Raw genomic sequence first — 13,249 nt, forward strand, 5'->3', positions numbered from 1 at the left:
TTTTAAGATGGTGCATATTTGAAACTACCGTTTCAACTGAAACTGTTTCCATATGTCTGAAATTAAGTGTTACGATTAGTGGGAGTCAGCAGTGCATAATTTAAAACAGCACACACAACTCCGGTGTTGCTTTAGGTGAGATACACATTGCTATTGGCTGTTAGAAGTAATTGCTGGAATGTAGCACACTGTAATAAATTAAATGTGATATATGCTAAGCATGCATGCTTGCCATCTGGTTGCCAGAGAGTTGCTGTTATTACTTTGCACGTAAATACAAGTGGTATTTAAATGCAGGGAACTGAAGTGTGCCTAATGCATAAATTCCCACATGATTTAGGGCTCTAGCCCCCTAGACTCAACATTTGTTTTAAAATATGAAATAAGAAGAAAATTTGGAATTGGAGGCCTCCTTTCTTTGCAATTATCACAAGCTACAATAAAGTGAAGCCAACATATTAGATATTGCAACAATAAAGCCATTCTGTGAATGGACTTCTTTGTAGCATGCTACCTCAAATACTCTGAATAATACTGAATTCCTTCCATTATCTAAGCTATTTGTTGATTTCTACATGTGCAGGTCTCAATCTCTAGAGCCCTGCAGATTTGCAGATAGTCACTTTATATCAGAAAATGTCTGCGGATAAATGCATATCCAAATTTTAAATCTAGAGATCTGCAAATCTGTGGGCATCTTTGTGAATCACAGATCAGATGCAGATATAAATTTTGTATCTACACAGGGATCTATCAATCTCCTAGTTGCTGCACATGCAGAAAATCTGCTGATTTTGCATGCAGATTGATTCAAGGCCTGTATTTGTACATCTCTATGTGGACACACTTTACGGGGATGACTTCAGTGGGAACTGTATATATACATAGTAGCTACAGACCAAACTTGGATGAGCCAAATCCTGCCCTGGTTTACACTCTTTGCAAACCTGCTAAAGCCAGGGCTGAATTTCTTCATTCTGAGCATCACCGGTAGAAAGGCTAACAGAGAATTGTGTGAAAACACACGAATAACACTCTATTCTATGGTCAAATTAAATGTGAGTGGTCACCAATCCTGGTGTGGCTATTGCCATAAGGCTCAACCTTACGAGGTAGTGTGGCATTACATCACCTGTGGAGATGGCACACAGATAGTGGAGATGCTGAGAGCCTCAGAAACTCCTGAGACTGGCACCTCCTCCTGCTACTTTTGCAGATTCCCCTGTTTTGTGTGTCCTAACCCCATGAGGAGGTGAAGCCTTCTCTGCTTTTACCAAAGGAAGGGGAGCAGAAAGCAATTTTCCCTCGTGGTCCCCTTATTGTAACCCTTAATCGGATTAATAAAGAAACTGCTAATGACACTGGCGTCTTCAGTGAGCCTAGAGGCTTTCATTCCTTCAATGAAAAGAATTCACTTGGAATTTTCTCTTCAGATTAGAACAGCTGCTGCCCTCCTGTGACTTTTTACATAGGAGGGTGCACTTTCATGAACAGATGTGCATAATTCTTTGGTCAGGTACTCCTTACTCCTTTCTGTACCAAAATGGGGTCCAAAGTTGGAGAAAACTGACTCTGAATAACTCCAGAGATGATGACTGACATTGTTTGACTCTTCACATATAAAGTTAATTTTTAACAGTTGACTATCCTTATGACCCATTAGCAAGCCAACTGCATTCAGACTGTGGGCTGGATTCTCAGCTGAGGTAAACAGACATAAAACAACACTGACATGAGCCAGATGAAGCTCTGGCCCTTTAAATTCAACTGCGATCAAAGCCCTGCTATGGAGCAAACATATTCTTCTGTGAAGAAAGCAAACACAAATTGAAAAGTGTCCAAAGAAACTTCCCTTTGGATGCGAAGTATGAGGGAAATTAAACCACAACTTAATTTATTCATATCTGATCCTTTAGTTTAAAGGCCAGATTTTGCACTGGACTATCTAGATGTGATTTTCACTGAATTCAGTGAGAATCACACATGGATATCCCAGGGCAAAATTCTTGCTGAATTCAGTATGAATTACACAAACATCACCAAGAATGGAAATATGGCCCAAAATATCTATGAATTGAATCATGAAACTCCTGGGATGAGGGTGGGAAGCTCTGAGGATTCTCCATATCAACAGATAATTTACTCAGTCTTAGTCTAGACCACAAAGTTTTGCCAGCATAGCTAAGCATAGGTACGCGGGCTAGAAGTATAGAGGGGGAAAAAAAATCACACCATCGACCATTATAGCTTTGTTGGCATAACCCCCAGTGTAGATTCAACCATGCCATTGTGAGTGCTTCTGTTGACATAACTAGTGTCATAAGGGTAATGGTGTTACTATGCCAACAAAAAGACCTCCTTCTATTACATACACTATGGCTGTATCTACACTGAATTTCCGGAAATGCTTAAAACAGAATAGTTTCCGTTATAAGTATTTCTGGAAAAAGAGCGTCTACATTGGCAGGCTGCTTTTCCGGAAAAGCCCTTTTTCCGGAAAAGCATCTGTGGCCAATGTAGACGCGCTTTTCCGGAAAAGAGCCCCGATCGTCATTTTCGCGATCGGGGCTTTTTTCCGGAAAAGACTACTGGGCTGTCTACACTGGCCCTTTTCCAGAACAGTGTTCCGGAATAAGGACTTATGCCCGAGCGGGAGCAGCGTAGCGTTTCCGGAATAGCGGCTGATTTTGTACAGTAGAGCGTCGTTGCTTTTCCGAAAATTCAAGGGCCAGTGTAGACAGCTCGCAGCTTATTCCGGAAAAGCGGCTGATTTTCCGGAATAAGTGGCCCAGTGTAGACACAGCCTATAGCTCAGCTGAGATAGTTATACCAACAAAGCCTTTGTAGTATAGACAAGCCCTTATTTATTAGGAAATGTATATTGATCCCCAGCATAATGGCATGGGAAGCCTTCTCCAAAGAAAATAATCAATACAGCCTAACATAATAAAACAGCTTTCTTTTTGTTAATAACTCATCCTATTTTCTATTTTATTCTGAAGGAAAAATCAAAAGTTTGATTTAACAAACAAAACGCAACTGAAAAGCACTGTAAACTGAGCATCTAACTCTTTGAAGACCACTAGAGGGAGCAGATTTTACCAATAGTCCACTGAGGATACCTCACCACTAATGAAAGTGTAAACCCAGAGATAGCAACACAACAGATCTTCATTTTTGTATTAGAGTTTCATTGGTGGGAATCTCTCAGATAACTAGTTGAATGACCAGTATAAGCAAAAAATAAAAATAAAAATGAAAGGGTGCATTGTGTAGCAGATATGCATGTTCTTTATTTTCTGCTGTTTGTAATACAGAAAATAACCTCTTTCAATATTGTCATTTTTCTTTTAGCAAATGTGATATTTTTCCCCTCTGTTTTTCTTTTTACTTCTTTTTTCATATTAGTATCCATGCATACAGCATGAATGAGAGAATGGGGTTTCTTAATTAACTAGTATGTCCTTCTTCCACAGAAATACATGAAAATTACAGCATCTGTGTAAGTGGCTCTTTTTGGTTTCTTTTACTTTAATTTCTTGGTGACAGTGATAATTATTTAACAGGGACATGGATACCATCAACAGAAAAATAATCCCATCTCTTTCAAATTTTGACCTACTGTTACAAAGTAACACTTAAAATTACTAAAACCGAAAGAGAGCGGAGAAAAACATTTTTCTTTGTTCTTTTTTCCTTCCCTTTTATGTGTTGACTTTCTTAAATTAATAATATCTTTGTATATTTGCCACTTTCAACATTTTTCCGGTATAGTTAATTCAGTTGTTTCTTGTGTGGGTCTTTCACAAAGCAACACCACGGAGATTGGCAGAGAAGATCAAGGCCAGGTGTTCTATCTCCAGCTTCTTTTAACTCATTTATTTAAATGTACTAGATTTCAAATTGATAGTGGCACTTTAAGATGAGAAATATAAATTCTGGAGCAAAGATTATAAGGATTACAAGTAGATTTAATTCAGGGCCAACATTACTTGATAGTTGATCCTTTTAACATGCCAGTGAACTTACCTCTCCCCCAGTGCAAGGAAAGGGTCTTGAGTATCTTGAAGTGCAAATTGCTCCTTTCTTTGTCACATCATCGTCCAGACCAAAGGTTGCTGAACAGTTAGTAGAAAAATACTTGTAAGGCTTCCATGTTTTCCCAAAATCCTGGGATCGCTCCAGAACCATGGCAGTTGGCCTTGGTGACTTAAAAACCATGATTATGTGAGTAAAGTAAAACTCAGCTTCCAAATCCAGCTGGATCTTCTCCTTGTGCATGTCCTCAGCTGACTGCCACCAAGTGCGAGGCAATCGGAAGGAAGAGTCGGCCATGGCAGAGGGCGGGTGAGCCCGATGGGTATGAGCAGCATTGCATTTGTCACACTTGGGCTGCTTGCATGTTAGGTCTGCATTCTCACTGTATGAACAGTACAACTCAGTGGAGTTGCGCCCACATGTGGTATCTGTCCACAATCTCCGTCCATGGGCTAGGTTTCCCATCCGAGGGTTGCATGCTTTTTCGCAGTGGGACCCAACTCCAACAACACTGCTCAGTCCTACGTGAAGGAAAATATGTGTCAGTCTAAAGCAACCTGCCATGATCAACCTCATTCTCAGACTACTGCATTCAGTCTGCCATGAGAAACAGCTCCTTATGTAACCCTCACATTAGTGGACATACATCTTGCACTGGCCAACACAGAGAACAGGGAGAGAAGTCCAGAATCAGGGGATGAATCAGGGAGCTGCTAAAAGCAAGGGCAGCCCTCAGGATTGTACCTGTTTTAGTGTCTTCCTGGATCACAGGCCTGCCCTAGTCATGCCTCCTCCTGGTTCCAATATGCCCCCTGCTATTCCACCTAGGAGAGCCCTTCAACAGCCATATGACCCCTTTGCTTTAGCCTAGCTACCTCTCCTTCTGCAATGGATGCTACACTATACCCAGGGGCAGTAGATGCCCCCTAAGGTTTAGTGTGGTAGCCAAGGAACGCTGGGGTTTCCTGGAAACCACATGCAGGAAAAATTCTTAATGGGCAGTTTCTAGGGAACCCTGAAAGTTCTTTAGCTATCCCAATAAACATTATGGAGCACTTCCTGGTACAGTGGAAAAAAGGAGTATTCCCTTCTCTCGCTGTCCTGTCGGGCTTACTGGGCAAATGAGGTAGGTGAGTTTTGGGCAAGAGACAGAGGGGTGAGTAGTGCAGGGATATTAAAGCAAGATGCTTCAATATTCCTACTGAACCTGGAGGCTGTTTGCACAGTAGGAACATTGAAGCATTCCCTCCCCAGGTGCTGCAGAGGTCAGGATTTAGCCAGTACACTGGTTCATATTTTGGAAGTTTGTCACTAATGATGTGTAAAGAAAAAATTCCACTGTTGAAAGGGTGCTGGCAAGTTGCCCTGCAATTTAGTCTATGTGGTTTTTGTTCAGGTTTGTCTTGAAGTCTTGTTGATTTAAAACTCATACAATTACAGTGTCTAAACAGAAAATAAAATCACCACGGGGGTCCAATATGAAACCTTTTGCAGTGCTACAGTCACGGTTTAGTAATTTTTATTACAAACTCTCCACCTATTAATGAAGCTGGCAGTCAGACAGGAACTAGATTGCATTTTATGACTCATAACCATTTAACTTGAAAAAATAAACAAAACAACTGTGATGATTTGAAAATGGGCATGCCAAAACATTTGAAGTGCATAATGTGTTCTTTATCACCGGGCCAAACATACACAATAAGTTTTATGCATCAATTATCATAGTTTCTTCTTGGTCTTTTTGCGAAGGTCAAGTGTCATTTTGGTTTACTATCTATTACATCGTTTATCTGGGGGCTATTACCATTATTCAGCTCTGGTATATAATGCCACAGTTGTGCTGGAGTTCTATCTCACACTAGCAGAGTGATCTGATAGATTTCCCTCCCCATATCCATTTCTAATACCAGGTTTTTATAAGTTTATTCAGAAAAGCCGTGGGACATTGTTTCCCCACATTTATTATAAAACACTCACAAATGGGGAGACAGTATTGGCTAAAAATAGCTTAGCTTTTATTGATCAAAATCTCTTGGGTAATAAATCCACCACGGGGATAAGAAATTAAGTGCAATAAAAAGGACTATTCAGGCAAGAACTAAAATAAGACAGTCCCAGCTCAAATTTACAAAATATACTTATGCCTATAACAGTGAATAAATATAACTGTAGAATTCAAAAAACAACACTTTGCCTTCATAGAGATCCTTTTCAAAGTACTGTCCAAACAGAAACTAATTTATATAGCTCTCCTGAGAGGTAGGGAGTATTTTTACCATGTGCATTATCAGTTAGGCCTACCATCGGCTGACCTAATTTATGTGTTGGCTGCTGTTTTGGATGCTTTAACTACACTAGTGTAGTGAAGTCACCTGTGAAACAAACAGGCCAATGTATACTGCAATACCCTCCATTACATTTCAAATCACTACCTCTAATAGAAAGCACTTTTGTGAAGAAATAAACGTCAGTTCTTAGTCAGGACTCCAGTATGATTTTTAATTAGTATCCATATTGATCAAGTTCTATCTTTGTCCTCAATATTGTATAGTACAATAAACTTCCGATAATCCGGCACCTTTAGGACCCAGGGGGTGCCGGATTATCAGATATGCCGGACTATCAGAAGGGGGGGCTATGAGGGGTCTGAGGTGGGGTGGGGTGATGCTACCCCAGACCCCCTCATAGCCCTCCCTTCTGATAGTCCTGCTCTGCCCCAGGAGTCCCCGATTCAGCCGCTGCTGGTCAGTTTCATCAGCGGCTGAATCGGGGGCGCCTGCAGCAGAGCAGCTGGGGTGCTGCTGGGTTGGTCCGGTAGCGCCGACCCTTGGCGCAGCGAGACCAACCCGTCAGCACCCCAGCTGCTCTTGGGGACGCCTGGGGCAGAGCAGCTGTGGTGCTGACGGGTTGGTCCAGCAGCGCCGCTCCTCGGCGCTACTGGACCAACCCAGCAGCACCCCAACTGCTCTGCCCCAGGTGTCCCCAAGTCAGCTGCTGCTGAAACTTATCAGCGGCTGACTCCAGAAAGCCAGAGGCAGAGCTGCTCTGCCCCGGGCTTCCTGGAGTCAGCCCTGGTCAGTTTCAGCAGCGGCTGAATCGGGACGCCTGGGACAGAGCAGCTGGGGCGCTGCTGGGTTGGTCTGGTAGCGCCAAACCTGGGCTCTGCGGGGACCAACCCAGCAGCACCCCAGCTGCTCTGTCCCAGGTGTACCCAAGTCAGCTGCTGCTGAAACTGACCAGCGGCTGATTCCAGGAAGCTGGGGCAGAGCAGCTCTGTCTCGGGCTTCCTGGAGTCAGTCGCTGGTCAATTTCAGCAGCGGCTGAATCTGGGACAGCTGGGGTGCTGCTGGGTTGGTCCAGCACTCCAGCTGCTCTGCCCCCCGCTTCCTGGATTCAGCGCTGGTCAGTTTTAGCAGCGGCTGAATCGGGGAAGCTGGGGGCAGAGCAGCTCCAATGGTCCAGCTGCCCGGAGCACTTCCGGGTTCCTGATGGTGCCGGACCATCAGGAGTGCCGGACCGTCAGATGCCGGACCATCAGAGTTTTACTGTACATAGAAGAACCTGGGACTAAAATCATTGTCCTGCTAAAGCAGTGTTTCCCAACCTATGGGTCGGGACCCAATTTGGGTCGCCTTTACATTTCAAAAGTGTCGCCAAGTGTTTCCCCAGGTAGCTCTTCCTCCTTTCCTTCCCCCATTTTTGAATTGCTTTGGATCACCAAGTCTTCCTGAACTATCAGAATGGGTCCCCATCTGGAAAAGGTTGGGAACTGCTGTGCTAAAGTCAGTGGAACTTCCAGAAACTGTTCAGATGCAAATGCATTATGCATAAATTGACAAATGGATTAATGTAAACACTTTTTGTAGTCCTCTTGTAGGCCTGTTTCCTCGGGGCTCTGTCCTGCACAGGTCTAAATCTACAACTTCCATTAAAGTCTATGGATGTTGAGGATACTCAGAAGTGGTTAGCACCTGCTAGCATCAAAGCCTTACTCCTATACTCCCTGGGACCACAGTTCTCATTCTTCATTTGAGAGTGGCTCCTGTTTCCACTGCAGTCAATAGGGACAGGTCAGGCTCTTGGAGTTCCCAAGTCAATGCCACTTACCTCGAGGAAAAACAAAATCTTTGAATAATATTTTTTTTTCAAATGAAAAAAAAATTGCATGATGTTTGCAGAGTGCTGCAATTTGTGTGAGGTGACAGTTTTCTGGCGTAGTGCTGTTTCTCACAAGAATGCAGCAAAACTGACAGATTGGAGCATTAAGATTTTCACAATGTTAGCCACAAACTAACGTCAGCTCTTCCATTACCAGAAAGTGGTGCTTCTCCATACTCCTTAATGGTTATGCTTAACCATTTCCTATTTCATATCATACCTACTGTACATACCACTGAAGAGCAATCTTTAGTTAATGGACAAGAGTACACAAGATACACCATGTACCTGTAAAATCTCGACATATCATACTCTTCCTGTTGTAATCATTTCTTCAGTTGATGCACTTGCCTTGTAACTTTTCACTTACACTCTTGCAATCGATTATATGATTTTTCTATAACAAGCTGATAGTGAGGGTTGTTCAAAAAGAAAATCAGCCTCGGGCTTGAAAACACTCCAAGGAAACATTATATAAACAGATTATATAACACAATATTAAAGCCTAATTATGAAGTGTTTTGAAGTCCCTGTAAGTGCAAAGTGTTATGCTATTTACCTTTGGTAAGACTGGGAAAGGGGTTTAAGGCTTTGGTTCATCTGTATGCTAGTTCTGCCCTCAGTACTTGTAAAGATAATTACAAGCATGACTAAAAACCTTTTTTTTACTAGTTATAGAAATGTAGCCGTGTTAGTCTGGTGTAGCTGAAACAAAGAACAGGACTATGTAGCACTTTAAAGACTAACAAGATGGTTTATTAGGTGATGAGCTTTCGTGGGCTTATCACCACGAAAGCTCATCACCTAATAAACCATCTTGTTAGTCTTTAAAGTGCTACATAGTCCTGTTCTTTTTTTTACTACATTGTGAATTCTGCTTTTCCCACTTCCCTCCAGTATTGAAGTAATGGCTCCCACACCCCAAGGGTGACTGACACCAAGACTGTTAGAAGTACATTATCTTGTAGATCTTTGCTGGTAAGACTCAGAACAGGCAGTAAGGAACAATCTCAGTGGTATACAGCTGTACTTATGCTAACCAGATACCAAAGATCTTCTAAACAAATAAGTCAGCCAAAGGGAGTGAATGAAAGCTATCTTATCTTTACTGCAGGTAAAGGTGCTGCGAGCAACATGAGCGTAGGCACAGTGGGGTGTCAGCTCTAAGGGTCAGTAAAGTCCAGGCATGTTTATCTTATTTGAGATCTTTGGATTGCTTTGCTTGTGCATAAACTTGAAGTAGCAGTTACTTGACAAAGAATGTACCTCTCTGACTTTTCCCTCGGAGTCAGATGTGATAAAGGGTTAGCACATAGAAATCACAGCTGGAAAACACTTATCAGAATGCACTACCAGGGCAGACAAAGTGCACTGTTTGGTTTAATTTTGGTTTAATTTTAGCTGTCTTGCATGTGGGGGTTCCTAAACGTTCAGCGTCTGAAAGTTTTTCTTAGTGTTCTAGTTAAATATTCCATTCTCCAATTCCATTGTCATTACCTCCTAGTTTTCTCTCTCTCCAAACTATTCCGGGCAGTCACCACATCCCCTCCTGGGTGTTGCTTAACTAGCCTATATCTTTAGCCTTTGAAAACTCCCCTTACCGCTGAAACTGGAGAGATGGATGCAGACGGCAGGTGTGCATCTGCAGTGCTGCATGGGAAGCAGCGTAACAGTCTGCCCCAAATGGAATTTAATTGGTATTCTTGAAAAGAAATGCTGGCAGAAGGAGAACTGACTCGGGAAATACACATGTGGTATGTCCAGGACCCAGCGGGAAAGGAAGGTGGAAAAGGGAGGGAGAAAAAGGTGACTTAAATCTAGAACATTTTACCGTCTGAGGACCCCTTACCAAGGAATCAGTAAAACCCAAGCAAAACAAAGGAACCTAAGGTCCGAACGGTCACTTTCCCGCACCCCTGGCTGATCTTGATCGGGGAAGAGGTACCTTTTGCTTTTACAGGCCGTTCCATCTAGAGCTAAAATAAGCCACGCACTTTACTCGCTTTCCTGCTAAGGAAGCTCCTGTTCCCTTTTACTTAGGGAAAAAGGCTGAGTTTTTAAAAAAGCAACTGAATGGCATTCCCCAGTGCTAGCCTGGCATCTTCCCTTCCTGGATTAACTGCCCCTTCCCGGCGTCTCCCCTGCCACTGGACTCTTCACACTCTCTTAGGAACTTGTCAAAGAGTCAGTGGCGTTAAAAAAAAAACTCCCCCCCCCCCCCCCCCCCCCGCTCTTTACTGGCAAGGCTGATGAGGAACATTGGGGTCCGAAAAGTCCCAGGGTGCCTGCTCGTTACACAGCGGGGTTGTACATGGCAAGTACAATTCTTTGTTCGCTCTGCAAATGCTAAGCTGGCGAGGAAGATAAACGTTGATGGTTAATGATCGTTAAGGGCATTTACTGCCCGGAACCATCTGCTGGCGGCGGCAGCAGGAAAACAGGGACTATTAAGCCATTTCATAATCTTGACACTTATGTGCCCCCGCGGCTGCGGGCTTCATTCCTCCCCCGCGGCTGAGGGTTGGGGAGGCGGGCGGGGAGGGCTGAAAACACACCGAGAAGACCAACCTGCAGCTACCGCGGAGCAGCCCAGAAGTGCAAGGAGCCGGAGCCAGCCCTCCATGGCCAAAGCGCTGCTCCAAGGGCATGGGGCGCGGCGGCCCGGGAGCCCGCAATCTCTTCTGCACAGGCGGACGGTGCTGCCGAGCAAACGCTCCCCGGCCGGTCATTCAGCGCGCCCCGGGCAGGCGGGAGGCTCCGGCCCCCGAGTTTCCCCCGGGCAGTGACATCGCGGCCGGGACAGCGGCTGCCTCCTGCGGCCCCCGGGGAGCCGCGCGCCGGGCTGGGACCATCTCACTGCCCCGCGGGGCTCCTGCTGCGTCCGGGCCGGGCATGGCCCGCGGGCCCCCGGCGCTTCACTGCCCCGCCCCCGCCCGCGGCTCTGGCCGGCGCCGCATCGCCCCGCGGAGCCCCGGTCTCAGCGCCTGGCTCCTTCCCCGCCGCGGCCAGCCCCTGGCGCTGCCGGCTCCAGCCAGGAGTGGCGGCTCGCGGCGCTGCGGCGCGGGGCCAGCCCGCGGGGGGACGGGCCGCGCTCCGAGGGGCTGGGGGCTGACACCGCCCCCCGCGCATCTCCCCCAGCCCGCCTCCCCCGGGCCCCGCGGGGCCAGCCCCGCCTGGCAGCCGTGCCCGCCCGCCCCCTGAGCAGCGCTCCGGCCAGCCGCTGCCCTCCCCATCAGCTCCCTGGCCTCCCCTTCCTGCCCCACCAGCTCCCTGCGCTTCCCCTTCCAGCTCCCTGCCCTCCTCCTCCCTCTAGCCCCCTGCCCTTCCCCTCCCAGCCCACTGCCCTCCCCCTCCCGCCCCACCAGCTCCCTGCCCTTCTCCTCCCAGCTCCCTCTCCTGCCCCACCAGCTCCCTGCCCTTCTCCTCCCAGCTCCCTCTCCTGCCCCACCAGCTCCCTGCCCTTCTCCTCCCAGCTCCCTGTCCTTCTCCTCCCAGCTCCCTGCCCTCCTCCTCCCTCTAGCCCCCTGCCCTTCCCCTCCCAGCCCACTGCCCTCCCCCTCCCGCCCCACCAGCTCCCTGTCCTTCTCCTCCCAGCTCCCTGCCCTTCTCCTCCCAGCTCCCTGCCCTTCTCCTCCCAGCTCCCTGTCCTCCCCTCCTGCCCCGCCAGCCCTCTGCTCTTCTTCATCAGCCCTGCCAGCCCACTGCCCTCCCCCTCCTGTTCCACCAGCTCCCTGCTCTTCCCCTCCAACTCTCTGCCCTCCCTTTCATGCCCTGCTAGCACCCTGCCCTTCCCCTGGTGCCAAGCTAGTCCTCCTGCCCTTCCTCTCCTACCAAGTTAGACCCCTGCCTTCAGCCCAGCATGCTCTCCTGGCCTTCCCCCTCCAGCCCAGCTAGCTTCCTCCCCTCCATCTGAGCAATGCCTCTCCCAGCCACTCCTCTGTTTTGCCCTCTCTCCAATTCGCACCCCTCTTTTACCCCCTCCAATCCAGCTAGCCCCCACCCTTGACCGTTCCAATCCAGCTACACCCCGTTTTTCCCTTTCCAGCTAACCTAGTCCTTCTGCCCTTCCCCTTTCCAGCCATCCCCTTGGCTACCCATTATTGCTACTTCCCCTCAGCCCTAGCTTCCCCAACCACCTCGCTCCAGAAGGCTCTTATCCTTCCCATCCTCTTCCTTCAGCCATTGCTGCCTCCAGACATTTTGCCCCAGCCATTTTTTTCTCCCATCCAGATCAGCCATTCTGTGCCACAGCCACCAACCTGCTACTCTCTTCCCAATAATCCCCCCCTGCTTCCCAGCCCCTATCCCCTGCCCTTCCAAAGCCTCAGTCCCACAGCTCAGCGTTCATTTAGTCCTACATCCCTTATGTCAATGGGTTCATGAAGCAGAATGAACTCACTTCCAGGCTCCCACCCCAATATCACTAGGGTCTGTTTGACACAAGAAAGGAAGAAGGCTAGATGGAGACTGTGCTGCACTGAAAGCCATTTGCTTCCCTGTGCTTTAAACACAGACACATTTGTGAGAGTCAAATGACAACATGAACCAGTGCTCATCCTAACACACCTGTAAATGGTTCCCTTCACCCCACACTGCATTTCATCTCCCCTTCTGCTAAGTGTGTACTAGAAACCTTCTGTCTCCTCAGCAGCCACCAGTTGGATGAGACATAGAAGTCTGGATCCAGTCTTCTCAGAGAGGTGACAGTCTGCAGCCCAGCACTTTGATTGTCAAACAGTGAGCACACGAGAGATTACTCTGGTGGGTTTGGGACAGTGAGTTCCTGTCTAGACGCACATGCACACTGCACATGTCTAGATAGGCATGAGAGAAAATGACATCAGTGGTGGAAATGAGAAGCCTCCTTTGTGTTATGTAAAACTGCATTGAAAATTAGATCTTCAAAAGTTATGGGACTAGTTGTGTTACAGAAATAGAGGTAACTGAATACTTGGGGGCAAATGGTACATTTCTACAACCAGAATGGATAGTAACATGACTAGATACCTCTTGGAGGGCATTTTAATAGTCCATATACTCCAGAGGATTA

The 13,249-nt window shown here is 46.8% G+C and overlaps 1 protein-coding gene across 6 annotated transcripts in view; it reads right to left on the reverse strand.

The window, feature by feature from the left end:
• Window positions 1–11,369, reverse strand: part of NTN4 (netrin 4) — a 92,379-nt gene extending 81,010 nt beyond the window's left edge. For 3 of the 6 annotated variants that reach the window (XM_006118294.4, XM_006118290.4, XM_014571092.3), the window contains exons 1-2: window positions 10,768–11,356; window positions 4,030–4,559 (exon numbers count right to left, since the gene is read on the reverse strand). In XM_006118294.4, the coding sequence (XP_006118356.1) occupies window positions 4,030–4,559; window positions 10,768–10,822 (585 nt within the window). In that variant the 5' untranslated portion in view covers window positions 10,823–11,356. Of the gene's footprint in view, window positions 1–4,029; window positions 4,560–10,754 lie in introns of all 6 variants that reach the window. The other 3 variants (XM_025182220.2, XM_006118291.4, XM_075933652.1) reach the window with 3 other exon arrangements.
• Window positions 11,370–13,249: the final 1,880 nt, after the last annotated feature.

This window comes from Pelodiscus sinensis, chromosome 1, assembly GCF_049634645.1.
Source record: "Pelodiscus sinensis isolate JC-2024 chromosome 1, ASM4963464v1, whole genome shotgun sequence".
Taxonomy (NCBI): domain Eukaryota; kingdom Metazoa; phylum Chordata; order Testudines; family Trionychidae; genus Pelodiscus; species Pelodiscus sinensis.